Genomic DNA, 21,706 nt, shown 5'->3' with positions numbered 1-21,706 from the left:
CTCCTTGGGAGAGACATTTGCCTTGTGTTTGTGGGGAGATTGAAAGAAAAGTGGAATAGGCTTCATTACTGCTAGTTCGTAGTGAGTAAGAAAAGGGAGAGAAAAGCCTTGCTCCTCCCTAAGTCTTCCTTTCCTCTGTTTTTCCTTTCCTGTTGCTGCCATCACATTCCTGATGTCATTCCGGCCATTGTGAGCCGGCCCCCTGGCCTGGAGGTCAGCCTGCAGAGCAGCAGGGGGTGGGGAGCTGTGGAGGAAAGGGGAGGGGGGCGGCAGTCCATCAGCACCTTGGAGTCGGGCTGGGTCTGCGCGGAGCCCCAGGGATGTTTCCCAGCCCGTTCTTCCCCAGATCCAATGAGTAAAATCAGGGGCCTCCCTCCAGAGGTCAGGGTCCCAGGCCCTGGAGTGGAACTTGGGGTGGAAGATGGCCTTCTTTGTCAACTGATTCATTCTCCAGAATTCAACTTGTTTCCCAACTCGACAGTGTTCGAAAGCAACTTTATCCAGGTACCCTTTCTTTCCCTTTCTAAAACCTGTTCCCAGGGGTTGGTCCAAAAATGCTGTGGCCTTTTAAAGCCCCGGGGAGGAGAAAGAAGCCATTCTGGCTGGTGAAACCAGAGGATTTTGGTCTCAAGGTCGCCCGTTTATGCCTAGAGCATCATGGGGTTTTCCTCACTCTCCTCCCTTTCTGGAACTGTCTTCCAATAATCTCTCTTCCAGACCTCTAGAAACCCGTGCTGGCTTCTACCCAAGGATGAAAGAATAAATTTTGTTCTTACCAGTGCATCCCCTTAAAGTTAGATGCAAAAACAATTAAAAAAATAAATAAAGTTAGATGATGCAGAGGATACAAAGAAGGGCCACGTGGCGTTGCTGGTGCCAATGAGCTTGTCTGTGTGGGGAGAGCCACACAAAGGGGGGTGCAGGCCATGGCCCAGCCCAGCGTGCCTCACGCAGGCGAGAAGCACAGGTGCTCTGAGCTCCTCACCAGGCTGAAGTGCTGCCTTCTAGCCCCTGTACCTTCCCCCTCTCATCTCCTGCTTCTCTGACCCAAGAACCTGGGGCTGATTTCTAGGTCACTAAGCCCGGGAACTGGATGAATGTCTATGAAGGGTCGACCACCGTGATCCTTGGGGTAACCTCCACCGTGCCCTCCTTGCCGCTCCCCAACATCCTCCTGATGGCCAACATCACCTGGCCCCAGGGTCCGCTTTCCACCAGGGGCACCCCTGACCGCGCCCCAGTCATCACCCTCAGCAGGTAAAGAAAGGCCTCAGGGAGGGGCCAGAGGGGCGGGATGGCAGACTGTGAGGTTCTGCTGCTGGACTTCGGATGGAGAGAAAGGACAGTGTGGCTTATGTACAAGCCTTGCAGAAGCTCGTTCATTCATTTAACAAGTGTTTATTTAGTATCTGTGTATGCTAAGCACTGTGCTCAGTGCTGTGGGCGGAGTGTCAGTCTGTCTCAGCCTAGTTGTTGAAGACCTTGGGTCTTCTTTATTTTGTCAATATAGACCTGGGGGGGGGGTAAAGAAAAAGGTATATGTATGACAGTCAAATGGGATTATTAGGTGTTGAGACTGGAAAAAAATGCTGGATGTACCTTCTTACTCTTTCAGTAGAGTTATCAGGTTACAGGGTGAAGGGGATCTAGAAATGGAGTCAGAAAACCTTAGTTCCAGTTCCCACTTAGATCTGAACTTGACCAAATCCCTTAGCTTCTCTGAGCGTCAGTTTCAAAATCTGTAAAATGTCCTGGCAGGTGTGGCTCAGTGGATTGAGTGCTAGCCTGCAAACCAAAGGGTCGCCAGTTCAATTCCCAGGCATGGTACATGCCTGGGTTGCAGGCCAGATCCCCAGTAGGGGGCACATGAGAGGCAACCACACATTGATGTTTTTTCCCTCTCTTCCTTCTTTCTCCTCTCTCTAAAAATAAATAAATAAAATCTTTTTTAAAAACCCAAAATTTATAAATATGGACTTAATAATACTTCTCTTTCCTTCACTGAATGGGTGTTGTGAGGATTACGAGAGATACACTATACCATTGTCATTGACGGGGCAGATTCTTTTGATGCTAAGGTCCGGGAGAGGAAAGAAGAGTCTGTCTGTGGAACCTTCCCACTCTCAGACCACAGCCCTCTCCGTGTGCACCCCCAGGCAGAGGTGGCAGCCCAGGGAGGTCGAGCCACGCTCCAGGTAGGCGCCAGCGTGGTGGATTCAAACCCTGGGCTATTCGGCCATGGGAATTTCCTGATTGTGTCCAGGATTCTCCCCCTGAAGTTTGTGGAGCTACAAATCTGTGACCGGCTCCAACGCATCCTGCGCCTTAGGACAGTGACTGAAAAGCTCTACTACCTGAAGCTCCACGAGAAACACCCAGAGGCTGTGTTTCAATTTTGGATGCGCTTGGTGAAAATTCTGCAGCAAGGTCTGTCCATCACCACCAAAGACCCCAGGATCCAGTTCACGCACTGCCTGGTGCCCAAGATGTCCAGCAGCTCCAATGAAGCCACAGTAAGTGGGACCCTCCCGCTGAGATCTCTAGGGAGGGGGGACGGGGTTGGAGGCATAGCATCCCCCCCCCCCAGCACCGATGAGTATTAAAGTCCAGTGCGCTGGGGGGGGATGAGAAGACTTCATTTCAAAGGTCAGCGATATGTGATATACACATACCTATGAAAGCAAATTAGTTTTTCTAAAGGAAGAGCTATGATGTACTTAACTCACTCAAAAGTGTTCTTTTTTTCCCCCCAGTATCATGAAGTAATAACGCTCCCTGAGGAAAATCAGAAAATTACAGGAAAAGTCACCCCATTTTTCTTTAGCCCCAAGCCATCACTTGGAACACTTGGCATATTTCCTTCTAGTCTTTCATTGTAAATTAATGTTTACCTAACATATTTGAGGACATTAAAGACATATACATCTTTGAATATTGCTTTTTTCGATTTAGATCACATCCTAAACATTTTTTCCATTAAAAAGTTTTGTATTTTTCAGTGACAGTTGACATTCAATATTACGTTAGTTTCCGGTGTACAGCACAGTGGTCGGATGTTTATACAACTTGTGAAGTGCTCCCCCAGTGAGTCCGGCACCCACCTGGCGCCACGCGTGGTTGTGGTGACATCACTGACCACATCCCCGATGCTGCGCGTTCCATCCGCGAGACTCCTCTCTAACTGTCAGCTTGCACTTCTCGATCCTTCCACCTTCTCACCCAGCTGCTTAAACCCCTTCCCATCTGGCAACCATCGGCTTGTTCTCTGTACCTACCAGTTTGTTTCTTTAAAAAATTTATTTTAATGAATTTATCATTTTTCATTATATTTCTTCCATTACCTTTTACCCCAGTTCCCCCCACAATCACCACACTGTTGCCCGTGTCCATGAGTCCTTTTATGTTTTTTCTCGATTCTCTCCATCCCCATATGAGTTTGTTTCTGTTTTATTTGTTTTTTAGATTCCATATATAAATGAAAGCATATGGTATTTGTTTTTCTCTGTCTGGCTTTTCTCACTGACCATAATACCCTCTAGGTCCATCCATGTTGTAGTGAATGGCAAGATCTCATTCTTTTTTATGGCCAAGTGGTATTCCAGAAAGTATCCAGCCAGCTACTATGAAAAATAGAGACATTTATTGAAGAAGATATAGGATACCAGAAACATTATACATAGGACAAGGATGCCTCGGTTCCCTTCAAACTTACAACCATCTTGAGGAAATATGGTTCATGGGTAGCGATTTGTATCAAGTCATTAGCAACTGCCCCACGACGTTCCTTCTGCTCTGGTAGCAGAAGTCTTGGAACAAATTTTGCCATGACATGTTTCATGTCAAGATCCTGAGTCAAAATGTTGGACACAGTAGTTTTTGGAACCCCCAGATCAGCTCTAGTTCTTACCCTGTCGGTTGCTGATCTTTGTTGATTGCGGCCCAAACGCAGTTAACATTCTCAGGGGTTCTGCTTGTTGCAGGCCTTCCAGAATGTGGATCACTTTCAACAGATGCTGGACCATCTTTGAAGCATTTGTGCCACACTCATTGTATCATCCCTGAAAGCTTTCTAAATCATTTGAATGGTTCCCACGGAGGAATGTTCAAGCTTAATGCAAAACTTGTTGAATATTCATTGCTCTACTCGGTCATTTTGAATGCGATGGCCACACAGTACACATGCTCACTCAACAGCGTCTACTGCCCCCAGTGAAGTCGTCATTGTTCATGAACGTGCATTCCAGTCCACTCTCCTTGGCTGCCAGGTTACATCAATGTCTCGCAAACCATTCTCCTTAGATTAACACTAGCTGGACTTTTTCTTAACAGACCTCGTACATGTACTGCATCTCTTTCGTCCAGTCATCCATCTATGGACACTTAGCCTAGTTCCAGGTCTTGGCTTTTGCGTATGAAATATCCTTCTTTGTTACAGTTTTTGTTTTAAACTCTATTTTGTCTGGTGTGCATATTGCTACCACAGCTTTTTTGGTTTTCCTGTTCATGAGACACCTTTTTCCACCTCTTTGCTGCCAGTCTGTGTGTCCTGCGGTCTGAAGAGAGTCCCGTGTGGGCAGCTGCTGTGCTGGTCTTGCTCTCCTCTCCACTTCATGTCTTCTGATCGGAGGGTTTGCTTTAAACTAATGGGTGATAGGTATGTCATTATTGCCATTATTGCCATTTTATTATTCATGTTTTTTATCTCTTTTTCTGTTTAAAGAAGTCCCTTTAGCATTTCTGTAATACCAGTTTGGTGGTGATAAATGCCTTTAGCTTTTTATTGTTTGGGATCCATTTCCTTTAAAAGGTCTTCATACACATCATTTTGATAATTTCATGCTCTTCTCTTGTATGAATGAATTAAAATTTACTTTATGTCCCTAAAGTCAGGTATCTAAAGTTGTTTCCAACTTTTCATCATTGTATATGATGCTAAAATGAGCATTTATAGGTAATGCCCACAGTTTGCCTGTTTCTCAGAGTAGATTTTTAGAAGTAGAATTCAAAGGGTATGAACATTTTTAAGGTTTTTAATACATATGGCCAGATTATTTCTAGAAAGTTCATGCCAAATTATACTCTTGCCAATAATACAAATGCCTGTATCACTGCATTCTTATCACAATTGAGAATTACAGATGTTCATTTTTTTTAAATAACTATAGGTAAACAGAAGGGGCATGTCTGATTTTCAGTGAGTTTAAACATTGTTATCTCTTTCTTTACACACTGTTTAGTTTGTTCTTTGGCCATTTTTCTTTTGGTAGCTTTGTATTTTTCTAAATCTGTTTGTGAAAGCTTTTTACACATCAGAATTTTTAAGGAAATCATGATATATTCACATATTAAAATATAAAATTATATTTGCACAAAATTTGCTACGATATGAAAATATGTTCATTAAATGAAGAAGGCTGATTTCAAAACACTACGTAAATGTGATGTACTGGGGTTTTCTGGTTTGTTTTCATTGTTTATTCCATCCTAGTCGTCCCAATTTTTTTGCCCCCCTCCACCCAGCCCACCTGTCTTTCCCACTCCGTTGTGCATGTCCATGAGTCATTCACACGTGCCCTTTGACTAGTCCCTCCCCCTTCCTCCCACCACGGCTCCCTCCCTCCTCCCCTCCTACAGCTCTCAGCCTGTTCCCATTAGTTTATTTTGTTCATTAGCTTCCAGTTATAAATGAGGTCATATGGTATTTATCTTTTGTTGACTGGCTTATTTCACTTAGCATAATAGTCTCCAGTTCCATCCATGCTATGGCAAAAGGTAGGAATTGCTTCTTTCTGCTGCAAAGTATTTCATTGTGTAAATGTACCAGTTTTTTAATCCATTCATCTACTGATGGGCACTTGGGTTATTTCCAACACTCGGTTATTGTAATAGCACTGCTATGATCACAGGAGTGCAAAAGTTCTTTTGAATTGGTGTTTTAGGATTCTTAGGGTATATTTCTAGTATTTCTAGCAGTGGAATCACTGGATCATAAGGCAGTCCCACTTTTACTTTTTTTGAGAAAATTCCATACTGCACCAGTCTGTATCCCCACCAGCGGTGCAGTAGGGTTCCCTGTTCTCCACATCCTCACCAGCAGTTGTTTGTTGATTTGTTAGTGATGGCCGTTCTGACAGGTGTGAGGTGGTATCTCATTGTGGTTTTAATTTGCATCTCTCTGCTGGCTAGTGATACTGAGCATCCTTTCATGTCTATGGGCCCTCTGTACGTCCTCCTTGGAGAAGTGTCTGTTCAGGTCCTTTGCCCATTTTTTAATTGGGTTGTTTGTCTTCTTGGTGTTTGGGCCGTGTGAGTATTTTGGAGGTCAAATCCTTGTCCAATGTCTCATTGGCAAATACATTCTCCCATATAGTCGGTTCCCTTTTCATTTTGATGATGGTTTCTTTAGCCGTGCAGAAACTTTTTAAAAGTTTTTAAAATAAGCAAATGTAGTCCCAATTGTTTATTTTTTTTTCTTTATTTCCCTTGCCCCAGGAGACATATCAGCAAAAATAGTGCTATGTGGGATGTCTGAAATTTTCCTGCCTATGTTTTCCTCTGGGACTTTTATGGTGTCACAACTTACATTTAAGTCCTTTATCCATTTTGAGTTTACTCTGGTGACTGGGTTGCCTAAAACCTGCAGGTTCCAGACTCTCCAGCACCGTCCTCCTTTTGTTTCAGGTGTGTGCTTTAGATCCCCATCACCAGTTTACGAAGGCAGTTTTTATAGTTACTGCTGCGCCTCTCAGCCTTCAGACCTGTGCTCTGGTCAGAGTAGCCACAGCAGCCCATCAGAGAGAGGAGGTGGTCCTCCCTGAGGCCTTGTTTTTTTTCTGATGATTCTGGGGTTTGATGTTTAAGGAACAGGTTCCCAGGACTAGGCTGAAAGACTCAAGTAAGTTTCTTCATGGTTCTGGCCAGAGGAGGCCAAGTACCATCAGGGAGCCATCAGGGAGCAGACGTGGTCACCTGACTATAAATTTCTCCGTCCAGCCTGTAAGCAACCTTCCGCCCTCCTCCCAGCCCAGTGAAGACTCCATGCTGTTGGAAGCTGAGCGAACCAGCGGCAGTTTCTCACATTTCCCGGGAAGGTCTCAGCTCACAGCAGACAGGTGAGTCCTCGGTGCAGCAGCTCCAGCAACCCTCCCCACCGTGCAGAGCGCGTGGGGTGAGTGATACCTTCTCCCAACTGGTCTCAGGGTTTTTTTTTTTTTAATTCTACATAGTCGTGTATATGACTTTCCTCTCAATGTTATTGTAAGTCTGTCCTTGAAAACAGTCTGTGGCTGATTGAACTGAATATCCTAGGCAAACCCCAGTGTTTTTAATTTATTTAAAAAATTTTAATAGTTGATTTTTTATTGTATTTTTCCATTACCACCATTTATCCCCCTTATACCCTTTTCCACCTCCACCCACCTCCCTCCCCTCCCCCTAATCGCCACACTGAGCCCAGCGTTTTCATGTGGAAGGGGCTGAGCAGAAGGGATGGGGTTAATAAAGCAGGTTTGTGGAGTTAGATGCTGACTATCTCCATTTCCAACTCACAAGGGTCCCATGAGTAAGACAATCCTGAGTTCTCTTTGCCTATCATCTATGTTTCCTGTAAAATAGGAGATACAGTATCCCAGAGGGGAGACCGCTGCTGGCTGCAAAGTCTTCCTAATTTGCTCAGCAATCAGAGTAGAGTCTTTGTGTGATGAGTGATAGGAATCCAGAGCAAGACCATGCAGCCGGTATGTTGAACAAGTTTAACTTTTGGACATCATCTAAATGCAAATTTATTTTTGTCTTCCTTTATAATTTTTTCAGGGAGAGAAATTTTCCTCTTACCTCTGAATAAAAGCTTGTTCCCCAGACAGGGCCCATAGCCTACGGACTCCCTCTTAGGCTATAAAAGGTCCTCGGGGCCCATTTAAATAACAAACACAGCATTGGTTCTGAAATTCAAATGCCCAGTTCCTAAAGATCACCAAAACTCTGAACAGATCACGTCTCCCTTCCCTCAGCCTGGGTTCCAGACTGCGGCTCTGGTGACTCTGTGAGAACTTTCTTTCATTTGGCCACCAGCCCTCTCAGGCCTTGGCTCTGCAGGGATTCGTGGTACCCAGGCACTAGCTGTCAGAGTCCCCTCATTTCTTAAGGGACCCCTCTTGGGTGGGGTTTACAATGGCTCCACCCTGGTTTTCTGTCTCCTTCTCTCTGGAGCTGTGTCTGGTCCTCAGGTAATATCCTCCCAGAATTTGGTCGTTGGAGAGGAGCACTATACCTCTAGGATGCAGAAGCAACTTCACATCACCACCAAAGAAACCCATTCTCCCCTCTCTCCTGTCCTCCATGTTTCCTGGGTGGGAATTTTACCCCCACCTACTGGGTCTCCCAGTGCCCAGGGGCCACAGCCGAACCTCTCTGGGTGGTCCCAGGAAGCCCCTGTCTTTCAGCTTGAGGGGAAGGAGGCAGCAGCTCACACAAAGGGCTCCACACATCCTCTCTCCCAGTGCTTTCAGCCCCACCCAGGGTCCAGTGGTGGTCCTGCTGACCCACTTCTCCCAGGGCACAGGCCGCCTTCACACGCACTTACCAGATCTTTTTCTTTTTTCTAACTTCAAGATAGTTTCTTAAATCATAATGTAAAATTTTCTCCTTTGGGTACTCTTATTATTTGTACATTGGATTATCTTTGTTTTTTAAGATTTTATTTATTTATTTATTTATTTATTTATTTATTTATTTATTTAAAGAGAGAGGGAAAGGGAGAAAGAGAGGGAGAAAAACATCCATGTGTGGTTGCCTCCTGCGTGCCCCCAACTGGGGATCTGGCCTACAACCCAGGCATGTGTCCTGACTGGGAATTGAACCAGCAACCCCCTGATTTGCAGGTTGGCACCCAATCCGTTGAGCCACACCAGCCAGAGCTCTATGTTGGATTATCTTTGTCTAATAGGTATTCCACTTTCATTTTTAAAAGACTTTGAGAGAGAGAAAGGGGGAGAGATAGACATCAATCTGCTGTTCCGCTTATTTATGCATTCATTGGGTGATTCTAATAGATACCCTGATCAGGATTGAACTCACAAGCTTGGAGTATTAGGACAACCTTCTAACCAACTGGACTACCTGGCCAGGGACTTTTTTATTCTTTAAACTTTCCTTCTTGTATTGTTCTACTTCTGACAAGGTATTATGTGCTTTGTTTGTTTGCTCTCATGTTCTTTCTGGTTAGGCTTTGTTTTGGAAATAATGACTATTTCTTTTTAAAATGTTTAACTGTTTTCTCAGTTTTATCACTGCGCGTATAAATATTTAAAATTGTGACTTGTTTTGTTCTTTCATGTATTCTATCATTTTCTTAATTTCTTTTAGCTTATTTTGAAATGCCTTTTGCATTTTGCATTTGCTTCACGGCACTTTTTAGTGTGCAATAAAACTCTTCATATCTTTCCTTGTATAATTTTGTGCGGGTTTTGATTATGAACCTTTTCTGATGCAGTTTATTTTTATGTGAAATGTTTTTTCTCAACCTTTAGGAACGACAGATGGGTCAGTGTAGGTCTCTGGGTTTGGCTCTAGGGCTCTCTCCTGTTGTTTTTGTGAAGTGTTAATGACCTTACGGGACACTGTCTTATCTTTAGCTGACCTTGCCCTTTCCTTTGCCTCTACTGCTGCGGCCCTACTCAGTGTGGATTCCATTTTCAGTGATTTTTCCCTGCTGTGAGGCCGCATCCTGCAAGGAAGTGTGTTCTGATGATGGGTTTGAGAGTTCACAAGGCACATCCTGCCCCCGCCCCTTCAGATTTGACCACAGAAGGACCCTTTACAGGCACTTCCGGTTTCCTTCCTCTTGGACTGGCCTGCTGCCCTTTTCGCCAAGAATCTGGGGGAGATTCAGGAACATCGGATGCCCTGTTGCCTCTCCACTTCCTCTCTCACAGATACTGATGCCATATGGGTCTTGCAGATGTCCATAGCTGTCATTTTTTAAAAGATGTTTTTCTTTTTAGAATTTATTTTAAATCCCTACCTGGGGATATTTTTATTGATTTTAGAGAGAGAAGACAGTGGGAGAGAGAGAGAGAAATGTCAGTGTGAAAGAGGAACGTCAACTGTCCGCCTCTGGAACACGCCCAGGTGGGGGACTGAACCGCAGCTTAGGTATGCACCCTGATCAGGGATCAAACTCACAGCCCTTGCTGCAGCCTACTGAGCCACCTAGCCAGGGCGGTAGCCGTCATTTTTTATTGCGAGCACATTATCTCAGATAGGCCTTTATCTGTGGGACTAAACTGGGGGTGGGGGGAAACCCCAAGGAACCATTGGGAGTTTTCTTCTGTCAAGCACTTCAAAGATATTACCGACTCGGGAGAAATTTTTTGTATTAGCTTCTCAGTTTGGGAGTTCTTGGGCCACGTGTCAGACCACAGACCACGTGAGGGCAGACCCGTAGACCGGAATTTTCAGAAGAGGCTTCCCTTTAGACGCAGAATCCTGGTTGATACAGATATGCTTGTGGCACTGGGTGGATGGATGTCTTTCTGGTGTACCCTTTTGCCGAGAATGTGCTTTGAAAGACCTGGATTTATGCAAATACCTCGGTAAACTCCCCACCTGGCAAGAGCCCAGGATTTTGTGTCCTGTGTCACGGAGCCCCGGTCAGCCAGACTGGCAAGCCCCGCAGGCAGCCCCAGCTGCAGTTCTCATTTCGCTGGCTTTCATTTTTGGCCTCTAATTCTTCTTTACTTTTTGTGAGTTCAATGATGCATTTAAAATTACGTTAACTATATGTTATCTAAGTTTCTAAGTGTTTTGTGGCAAAGAGTGGCTCTTTTTAGATTATTCAACCACATTGCCAGTCTCTCGCTAACTAACTCAAAAAATTATACTTAAAACTCATTGCAAAAAATGAAAAGAAAAAACAAACAAAACCTCATTGCATTAATTTTCAAATACAGTGAGAGGGATTTTGGGGGGCACTTTTAAAATAGTTTTAATTTTTTATTTAAAAGAAGTATGTATTTTCCTTGGAATCAAAATTTAAAAACATTAGCCATACTATGTGTTTTCTAGACACACTATGTGTTGCATTTTTAAGTTGTTACTGTTTTGGAGAACTCTGAAGGTTTTCTTTGTGCCCATGCTGACTCTGGGCAAGTTATAGTGGGCATCAGGCAGATCCCAATGGGCTCACTTTTTGCCTTTGAGTCGTAACACATTAGATTCTGAACACATAAAGGCAGCAGTTAAGGTTTGGGGGGGTGTCTGTTCCACTTCAGCAGAGCAGGCCTTAGCTCCGCCTCCCTCCTGTTTGGCTTTCTCCACTCAGTTTGTAACAGATCCCCTAGTTTCTATTGCCCTGGGCTCTAATGCCCACTGCCAAGAATAACCATGACTCCCAATGCCAGAGTCTTGTGAGAAGGAAAGGAACTATTTATTCAAAAGTTATACAGGTTTAGAACAATGGCGAAATTCTAAACAACAGGCATTAAATCCCATGCCCGTTAGAAAGAAAGAAATATCCACAAACACACAGTCCTGCCTCCCCTTGCCAAAACAGGCCAGTCAGAGGTACTGTCTCTCAGGAAAGGAAACAAGTCTGTAGTTTAGTTGGGCAGATTCCTATCTGTGTCCTGGTTTCCTCCAGTCGTCTGTGCTCTGCTCGCTAGACTCATGCTTTCAATCCAAAACTGCTTCTTCATAGTGGGCTGGGGAATCCTTCTGCATCCTTTCCAATCGCATGGCCAAAACCTCGCATTGCTGCTACAGGGTCAAGAGGCTTCTCCTTCCCAGCTGTGTGGTCAAGACAGCAGGGGGACCAGAGCCTCTCGTGGCTCTCCTACTCTCCTTCCCACATGGGCCAGAGCTCTAGCATGGCTAAGGAGAGCTTGGTGCACAGGGGGCGGGGTGGGGGGGGTGGTGCTGGAGAGAGTGGGAGAGCGCATGAGCTCCTTTTCCACACTCAAACGGCAGGATAAGCCCCAGCATGGCTGCGGGCTCCTGGGTTTAAATCCCAGCACGGATCTTCCTCCGTGACCCCATTTCCAACTCCTCCCACACTGGGTTAGGTCTGCCAGCACTCTGGCTTCTTCTGCCTTTCTCAGCTGCCATTGTTAGTCTGGGCTAGCGTGGCCCCTTGACGTAGGAGTCACCTCCAAGCTGCTCATGCAGCTTACACAGGTGCAAGAAGCCCCTCCGGCTACATTGCGTCACACATCGCAGGTTACAGTCGTGCCCATCTCCCTGGCACTGAGCAGGCAGTTTATAACATTACTAAAGCACTGGCCACGTTCTTCAGATATGCAAAGTAACCCTCCATGGCCCCGCTCCACTTCCCCCATCCCCCAAGTGATAGCTGTGGGGGTTTTCTCCATTCAGGGGACCACTAGCTCGGCATTACAAATTCATTCTTAGAATCATACCATACAGATGTATTGTCACTACCGATCATTTCCACATTCACATCTGTGTTTAAGGCACTCATGCTGGAAAAGACATAATTAAATGGCAGTTTTAAATTAAATTTTTATCAATGCTTTCTTCTTTTGTTTTCAGTGACCCCCCGATTCCTGGGTTCCAACGGAAACACAGACACTGAGACCGGTATCAGTGATTCCAACAGCTACCACACGACACCCTTGCCAGTGGCATCTCTAGTCAGTTTGAATATGCCCATGGGAGCCTCCTCGAGCCACAGCCTCAGGGAGCCGGAGAAGCCAGATGACTACTTCCCACTCGTTCCTGCAGCCAGCCCCTTCGGAGAGAGCTTACCAGGACGCTGACACCTTGCCACATGGGGCGCTCTTTCTGGCTTTTGCAGTGTACTGGCTACACCTCCCATAACGCCATTTTCCCACTGTGGGCCGAATGACCGGGGGAGGAGTAAGATGGTGTTTAAAACAAGGTGCTCCTGTTCCTCCACCAATAAACCTCCAAGTGAGTCCCTGATTGTTGTAGGGTATGCTATGGGGATGAGGGGGGCGGGCACACAGCTCCCAGGTGGGGAAGGACTGATAAGGAGCAGGAGGTCACTCCTTGGGGAAATAAGTGGGAAAAACTTCCTTCTGCTCAGTTAAAATTCCAAAAGCAGCCAAGCAAAGCTAAGAAAGTCAGTCCAGAGGGGAAAGGGCCTGGTGAGAAATCCAGCTTCCTCTTTCACGGGGAGAAGGGAAAACGGGCAGGGCTGCTCAAAGTCCAGTGTGAGAACGATCCTAACAATGATGGTGCCAACTGGGAAACGCCTTTGTGTTGCCTCACCTCCAGCAAGAAATTGAGTTTTTACTGCCCCACTGTAAAGTTCTGAAGGCCTGCCCTGGGCCACGCAGGGTTTGGTTGCTAATGAAGACATGGCTTCTGGTAAGGAAGATGGTGACCACCCACCACTGGGGGTCTTTATCTATACGACTCTTCTCACCCAGGACTTAATGAGAGCAAACTGGAAGACGCCATGTCTGTGCATATTAGGGATAGGGCAGGGGCTTTGGCCAACCTCTGGACAAGTGGGGAATATTACCTGGAAAACACTACCTTAACACTGAGTAAGCATCTGTCGAGTTCCTGCTAGGTGCCAGACACTGTGCTTGATGCTGGGGTGTTAGAACAGGACAGAGGGACGAGTTGCCTGCCTTCAGGGAGGGTATGGGAGAGATGACAAGCTCTATTTTGCAGACACAGAGGCCATTAAGGTTGATACGATGTTTGAGCCACTCGGTCTGCAAATCAAGGCTGGCAGACTTGCTGTCCTATGGTTCACACTGTAGGAAAGAATGATGGAGGGAGGAGGAACATGACTGCCCTCCCCTTGCACATCGCCAGTTGGGCCAAGTGGTAACTCCTGTCTAGATTGGGCCAGCAAAAACAGCTGAGCTGAGAGGGTGCTTGGGATTTGTGGGTTTCTTCCTGCCTCTAATAAAAATAAAAACAAAACAGACTTCCTTCTGGCATGTTACAGTCAAGTAAGCTGAGCATAGTTGGTGCTGTTAAGAGACATTTGGAAACTGAACTTAGAAGAGACGAATGGTTTCCAGGTGGGTTTGGCCAGTGAGAGGCACAGATACGAGGTCAGAGGGAGAGAGGAAAACGGGATCCAGACAATTATTCCCTCTCCTAGTCACAAAAGGCCGGCTGTGTCCCTAAAGAGTGGAAACTGCTCCTCTCAAGGTGGCTTCTTCTAGTCACCTCTCTTTCTCCTCGTTCCACTAACCATCCCCTCCTGTTAGCCTTCATGTCCATTCATTGTATGGACTTAGCTAACTGGCTGCTCCTTCCTAAATTTTTTTAAAAAGATTTTATGTACTTATTTTAGAGAGAGGGGAAGGGAGGGATAAAGAGAGGGAGAGAAACATCAATGTGTGGTTGCCTCTCACACACTCCCAACTTGGGGACCTGGTCTGCAACCCAGGCATGTGTCTTGACTGGGAATCAAACCAGTGACCCTTTGGTTCTCAGGACAGCACTCAATCCACTGAAGCCACAGCAGCCGAGGCTCCTTCCTGAATTTTGAGCAGAGATGTCACTCATCCCCAGGAAGATGTGACAGTGGGGGCAGCATCCTAACCAGGTGGCTCTGGCTGTGTGCCAGTTGCTGGGTTTCCATCCAGGTTATTTCTTCTCTTTTGGCTCCTGCCTATCCCCCAGGCCTGGTTTCCTTTACTTTGAATTGTTGAAAAGACTTCCCACTAGTCTTCCAGCAGGTTCCCTTTGGCTTAGTCTGGCCTGTCACTTCCTGTGTTTACAACCATGAAGTCTAATTGATGTGCTGTTCCCGGAAAAGTGGACGCCGGGTCAGCAAACACAGCAACAATTGGCGTCTTAGTTGCGTGTGTGTCCTCTGGCGCCCGGATCCTGCTAGACGCCCAGTCAAAGGCCACGTCTGCCGTAGCCGGCTCTGGTTGCCCCCACGTTGTTCCTCCCCCCAAACAAGGGAAGAAACCACAACGTTTGCTGAATGGACTTATCACTGAAATTAATTTCCCAGAGACTCTTAGATGATAATTCCACCACACAAGAGATTGGTAAACCTTTTAATGGCCAATAAATACATCACTTAAAAGAGAAAAGGAACAAAACTTTGGTATCCAGAGTCAGTTGGAGCCCACCAGGACATGACATTTGCAAAAACAACCCCCCAAAACAATGTAGGAATACACCTGAAAGTTTCTGAAGTGGAATTCAGAGAAAATTTCCTCAAGGAATCATGCCAAGATGGACCCACTTAAAACTGTGTGGTGGGGCTAGGTAAACTTCATGAATGTCCTTAAGTCTTAAAAATTAATAATAAACAGCTGGCCAATTAAGATTAATAATGGTGATGAGACAGCAGGGAGAGGAAGCGGAGCAGCTGGGGACACTGACTGCAGAAATGAGGGTCCTGACCTGCATCTTGGGGGTGCCAAGGGATCCACTAACGACCTCTCAGAAGCACAGGTCACTCATTTAGAAAACAAACCATAAGGGGTCTTATCTTCAGCAAGGATTCCCCTTGCCCCTGGTATTTACTCTCGTCACTTTCCGTCTGCCGGCCCCCACCTGCTCCCTCGCTCTACACCCCCACCTGCCCAGGCTGTGGCGGGAGCCCAATCTCTCCCTCACCACGAAGTCCAACCACACCCGTGCCTATCACGACACTCAAATCTTCCTTGTCAGGCTTAAAAAAGAAATTCCATAGCAGGTCAATCTTGAGAAAGCCACAAATGTGGTTTCAAAAGAGGGAAACAACCAGAGAGTGATAAAGTTTGCTAAAATGGGCATTTACAGTGAGAACTTTGAAGCATTAAGGTCAAGGCCACCTATGGGAGCTCTAACTTAGAGCAGCCAGAGAGGTAACAACCTTGGGATATTCGGACAAGTGGCAGTTTTGGGTTTTGCTCTGATTCCTGCCTGACCTGCAGGGTAAATCGATTAATTTCCCCATTGGAGATATGGATTTTTTTTTAATTAGTTATTTTTAGAGAGAGGAGAAAGGAGGGAAAAAGAGACGGAGAAACATCAAAGTGTGGTTGCCTCTAATACACCCCCCACTGGGGACCTGGCCCACAACCTAGGTATGTGCCCTGACTAGGAATCAAACCGGAGACCCTTTGGTTCACAGGTTGGTACTTAATCCACTGAGCCACACCAGCCAGGACAAATTCACTAAAATTTTAATTATCCCCAAACAAAACAATGTTTTTGAATGTTGATAGTTGCATTAGTAACCGGAAGTACACCAGAGGTCCATGACATACAGAGAAATATTCATAGTTTGTTCTGAATTTGTTCTAAAGCTCCCTAAAGTCTCTAGTCAAGCACATCGGCTTGCACAAAGATGGAAAGGAATTTTTGTCACGTCCCCCCCCCCCCAGCCATTGAAGGGTCATATCTAGATGCAAGAAGAATGTGGCCCCTGGTGGCATGGGATTGTCACACGCTCATACTCAGGATATGCCATTTGTAAATGCTTTGATTTTTTAAAAGTGTCTTCACATCTACACTCTAATGTGATTCTCGTTATTGTCTGAGAGGGCTGTTATTATGAGCTATACTTCCATGGACCCTGAGAAAGAAGATACCTACTAAAAAAGGGCTCGCAGTGGCTCACCAGGCTCAGATGAAAACAAACCAACCAACCAGAGCCTGGCATCCATTTTTTCTGCACAAGGGCCTCTTATGCAAACTGCACTTCAAAGAGAAGCCTGCACGGAACCCGCTTTCTACACCGTGTTTCTGTCACCCATGCCTGACGTTATTATGAAGGAGTTCCTGCCATCCTTGCAGTGAGGATCTGGCCAGATTGCTGGGCAGAGGGGAGGGAACCCTGAGGTGGTTCTGGAAGTGCCGGAGGTGGTGGGATTGAAAGTGCAGCTGGCCCTTGACAGATTTCCATACCCCGGGTGAGGGTGCACAAACCAGTATTGCTTGAGAAGCAGCAGGACAAACAGCAGGACAAAGCCTACACAGAGTACATGCGGGCTGAAAAGGCCACAGTGCATGTGTACTGTGCAGGTTTACGTGACAGCAGGAGGAGGGGCAGAGGTGCTGTGCAGGCTGGCAAGCCTGGAGGATGCTGGCCTGGACTGGCTGGGAATGTGGACACATCTGCTGCTTGTGGGATGTTGGGCCTGGACTTTTAAACAGAGTTTGGGTGGAGACTTGCCTTTCTTTTTTCCTTCCTGGGCCAGAAGGCCAGAGTGCTCACAGGACCTGGTGGATGCCAGGCTTTGCTCACCCTTTTTTACCTTTTGCCCCTGGCTCACCTTGTCGGGAGCCAGTTTACACCAAGGGCAAGTCCACACTGGGCCGCACCCTACCAGTAACTACCCGAGGGACACTGCAGCACCATGCCACAGGGGTCCCAGACGTATTTCTTCTCTCACTCTGAGATCAGCACAGGGACATGGGGACCAGAACAATTGCCAGTCCTGGGGCGCAAGCAGCAGTGGGCACCGAGCTCCACAGATGGAGCCCCTCCTTGTATGACCAGCAGTGTGGTCAGCGGTGGCCAGGCCCTGGGGGACGGAGGAGCTACAGCAAGGCTTGGTGAAGCCGGCCCCACAAGTGCATGCACTCCAGGGAGAGAAGGAGCCTGAAGCCAGAGATTTGTTTGTGTAACAGCCTTGGGCCGCAGAAGATGAGTAAGAATGGAGCAGAGTGTCTGGACACTGACTCTGGCTCTGGGCGTGGCTGGGTTCCTTCTGTGCTTTGCAGAAGAGGTTGGCCTGGAGCCAGGGGATTCCCACTCTCCCAAATTGGGTAACCTTTCAATAAGGACCTTTTCCTTTCCCCATCAATCTTTGTGATATCCCTGTGTTCAGTGGCAGCTGGCTGAATCCCATTCTGCTCACGAGCAGGCTGACTGGTGTGTGCTCAGTGGGCTGGGCACCATCCTACAAACTGAAAGTTTGCCAGTTCTGAGTCAGGGCACATACCTAGGTTGCAAGTCTGGTCCTTGGTTGGAGGCATGTGAGAAGCAACCCGTTGTTGTTTCTCTCACAGGCTGATGCTTCTCTCCCTCTCTTTCTCCCTCCCTTTCCCTCTCTCTAAAAAATAAATTAAAATAAATAAATAAATAAAGGAGTTCCTGGAATCCTATTTCACCCATTAGGACTGAGGCTTTCCCCATCCAATTGGAGTTGTGCAGTTATATCCCCATCAACATTTTCACCAACCCATCAGAGTGGCTCTGTTCTGACCAATCAGGAGAAAACCTTTGGGACCAATCAAACTTTGATGATTTGGAGTCCTCATTTGCATGAGGCCAGACCAATCAGGGATCAGAGATAGGGACTTCTGTCTCCGTGAGGCAGCTCCCCTTTGGCTCTGAGAGAGTACTTTCCCTTTCCATCTAAGACTATGGTTTCTTGACCGAAGCTGCAGCACCAAAGATGTCTCAGCAGAGCAGACCAGAGCAGCTGGAGGGGCCTGGCCCCAGCATTGCTGCACAGCCATGCTGTGTCACAATTGAGCTGTTCCACCAAGGTGCTGTTTTCACAGCTGTGATGTATCATGATTGAATTGTTTTGCACTGAATAAAGTTTCCTCTTGACTGCACCCCAAACTGGGGATTTCTGTTGGTACTGAGTAGACACCAACAACAGTAAAGCCTAGAACAGCTTCGTATGAGCTTTGGGCAGCTGGTAGGTAATTCTCAAAGTCCAGAGGGCCGTAGGGTAATGCCATCTGAGCCTCTTCCCACAGGGGTCAATACCCATCCTGCCTATACCTTGTCAGCTGGCAACACTGACACTTGGGTTGCAGGCTCAGCCCAGCCTGATTGGCAAGCCAAGGGGCCCAGGCAGCCTACGAGCCAGATTCTTTCACATGCTTATGTAAGCAGAGCAGACAACTGCCACCAGGTGGCACCCCATTGCAACAGGGACGCCAGTGGATTGAATTTGCGGCTCCCGGCACCCGCCCCCCCCCCACCGCTGTTGACCAGCCTATCCCCAGGGATTTTAATTAACTACATAATAACACCACCCCACTCCAGTTGACTATTTGACACCCCACTTATCAATCTATAGTGGGACTTTACTGTTTTTGACTAGCCAATTCAATAAACTCCGAGACCTTTTTTTCTAACTACTGCACTCTGGGTACAAGCTTCTGATTAGACTTCACTGTGACTTCTAATAGTCATGCGAGAGCACTTACATGTTGCAATATATATTTCTAGTGTAGTCCTCCCTCTTTACAATACAGTTGGGCAGCATATCAACTTTTAATATGTGTAGGTGGATGGTAATCACTGAATTTTATTTCAGAATTATCAAAGAGACATTACGAAATATCTGTCCTGAGAGGTGGCTGTGTCTGACAGCGTTGGGGACCACTGTACTGGAACGTTGGCCGCCTGGATACCAGCTGCCCCATGGGCTCTGATGTTGCTTTTCAGCCTCCCTGACCATCTCCACTGTCTCCTACTCCCGCCTCACACTGGGGCTGCTGCTGGAGGCTCCTTTGCTCTGCTGGTCCCACACCACCCTAGCTCTTGGGGAAGCAAGTCCCTGGCAACACCACTTGTACCCTGGGACAGTCCTGTGGTGTCATCGCCTGCTCCACAGGCTTTCTGCCCGCTGTCCCCATTCCCACTGTGACATCCTGTTCACTCCACCCTCACTCCCACTCCCTCCTCACCTCCAAGCTCTCAAGGACCAGCCAGTGAGAGCCTGGGTTAAATGCTCCCTCTCAACAGTTTTTAAATGTCCTCTTCTCTAGTTGAGCATGTGTCCTGTTCCCATGGAGTAATCTTTGTCAATTCAGCCTAAAGATAGGAACAATGGCTAGCCCAGCTGGGCTTTTCTGCCTCTACTGAGACAATGCAGTGATCGTTAGGGGCACCTACATTGAAAATTTTTTCTTTCTCTTGTTTTCCATGAGCTGATTATTCATTTCCTAGCCAGCCTCTCTCAATTTGGTGGTGGTGTGGGGGCGAGGGGAGATTGTTAATCTATAAGGAGACCACAGTTATATTAACTAGTTTTCTTTCTCCATCATTAGGCTATACCCAGATTTTCTGCTCTTTTTATTCTTGAGCCACCACTTAACTTCTTTCCTTGTTAGTTTTTCAGTAAATTTTTGCTGTTAAATAGGTTATTCTCACCCTGGCCAGTGTGGCTCAGCTGGTTGGAGTGTCATTCCATAAACCAAAGGGTCACAGGTTTGATTCCTGGTCGGGGGCACACGCCTCGGTTGTGGGTTCGGTCCCCAGTCAGGCGCCTGTGAGAGACAACCAAATGATGTTTCTCTTACACATTGATGTTTCTCTCGGTCTCTCTCTCCCTTCCTTCCCCTCTCTCTAAAATCATTGAGCATGTTCTCAGGCAAGGGTTAAAAATAAAAAGATTATTCTCTCTCTTCCACAGGAAGCCTACACACAGGTAACTGGGATCACTGCCATGGTAAGACTTGAATCCTTCCAGAGATCTGGCGACATCATAACTGGGGCAGGGAAGGTCTGCTTTCCATGACCCGAAAACAGTTTTATGGGCCTGGGACTTTCCATGTGGAACTTTGGATTGCATTAAAAACATCCGTTTCTGGGGAGTGGGGCCAGAGGAACAGCCACTCCCCCAGATGCTCAAAAGTAGCAAAGGCCTGGGCAAGTATGCTCCCAGCGTTCACCACTCAGACGTCGTTTGGGAAATAGGCAGATTCGTCCCCTCCCAGGGGTTGCATTTCCCTCCAGCTGGAACACTTTCTGTTCTGCCGTCTGCAGGACTCAGGAGCTCGCTGTGTGGTGAGAACCTGAAGGGGGATTATTGCTCCCTGCGTGGCACGTTTAACGCTCCTGTTTGAGACGTTGTAATTTGATAGTGATTCACAGTGACTGCTTTCTCCCCTAATCTCTCCTGTCTCCAGTGATTCCCGAGAAGTTTCTACACATTTTGCCAGTACTCAAGACCAGGATGATGGGGGTGGAAAATAGCCTCTGCCATCAATGCAAGTAAAGGAAAGTAGGGTAAGGGGTGGAGAATATTAATGAAACGTAGGTTGTCAAGACCTAAACTGTAAGTGAGGCAAAGTGGAGGAAACCTTAAGTCCCAACTATATTCACTCCAAAAGGTGAGGAAAGCCAGAGAATAGTCTCAGGTCAAGCCAAAATATTTCACCCAGGGGATGGGAATGGGTTTGGTTGTCCACCTGAATTCTCTAGAATTTTCCTGGACCATCAGCCGTCATCTTGAGATCATTCTGTTTGGTTTCTGCCCCGGCCCTCGGGGCATAGTAACAGCAACCCTTTCCTGTGACATTTACGTGCCCTGTAAACCGGATAATTGCGCATCTGAGCAGTGAGTAGACACGGCACAGATTCCAAGTGCGAAGAAACCTATAGTTGGGAGGCAGAGGGTGCACCTACATCATGAGTGGGACATTTATTCAGATGCCAGAGATGAAAACCATTGCCCTTTCCCAGTAGAAGCCGGAACCAGTACTTGGCTCACTGAATGACTCAAGATGGTGATGGGGGGAGGAAGATAGAAGGAGAATAAATGGTAATGGAAAAATATATAATAAAGATTATATATTGCCCTGGCTGGTGTGGCTCAGTGGATTGAGTGCCAGCCTGAGAAGCAAAGGGTCGCTGGTTCGACTCCCAGTCAGGGCACATGCCTGGGTTGTGGGCCAGGTCCTCAGTAGAGGGCATATGAGAAGCAAGCACACATTGACGTTTCTCTCCCTCTCTTTCTCCTTCCCTTCCTCTTTCTCTAAAAATAAATAAATAAAATATTTTTTA

At 46.7% G+C, this 21,706-nt stretch overlaps 1 protein-coding gene and 1 long non-coding RNA gene across 2 annotated transcripts; both read left to right on the top strand.

Annotated features, from left to right (window-relative positions):
• The first annotated feature begins 312 nt into the window (after positions 1 to 312).
• GARIN1A (golgi associated RAB2 interactor 1A) lies at positions 313 to 4,568 on the top strand. The gene is made up of 3 exons (XM_053657075.1): positions 313 to 1,257; positions 2,264 to 2,513; positions 4,537 to 4,568. Exons 1-3 carry the CDS (start codon positions 1,094 to 1,096, stop codon positions 4,555 to 4,557), a joined length of 435 nt encoding a protein of 144 aa, XP_053513050.1. The 5' UTR covers positions 313 to 1,093; the 3' UTR covers positions 4,558 to 4,568.
• Positions 4,569 to 6,841: 2,273 nt separating this feature from the next.
• Positions 6,842 to 12,668, top strand: LOC128626140 (uncharacterized). Its single transcript, XR_008390065.1, has 3 exons — positions 6,842 to 7,112; positions 10,047 to 10,128; positions 12,547 to 12,668. It is a non-coding gene; the product is annotated as an uncharacterized LOC128626140 (long non-coding RNA).
• The last annotated feature ends 9,038 nt before the right edge of the window (positions 12,669 to 21,706 follow it).

The sequence above is a fragment of the Artibeus jamaicensis genome, unplaced genomic scaffold (genome assembly GCF_021234435.1).
Source record: "Artibeus jamaicensis isolate MK-2021 breed Jamaican fruit bat unplaced genomic scaffold, CSHL_Jam_final scaffold_3307, whole genome shotgun sequence".
NCBI lineage: Eukaryota > Metazoa > Chordata > Mammalia > Chiroptera > Phyllostomidae > Artibeus > Artibeus jamaicensis.
This window is presented reverse-complemented; position numbering and strand designations above follow the sequence as displayed.

Coding starts and splice junctions, on each gene's coding strand:
- GARIN1A (XM_053657075.1), top strand. CDS start 1,094: ATGAATGTCTATGAAGGGTCGACCACCGTGATCCTTGGGGTAACCTCC. Junction 1,258..2,263: donor CCAGTCATCACCCTCAGCAG/GTAAAGAAAGGC, acceptor GATTGTGTCCAG/GATTCTCCCCCTGAAGTTTG. Junction 2,514..4,536: donor GCAGCTCCAATGAAGCCACA/GTAAGTGGGACC, acceptor CTTTGCTGCCAG/TCTGTGTGTCCTGCGGTCTG.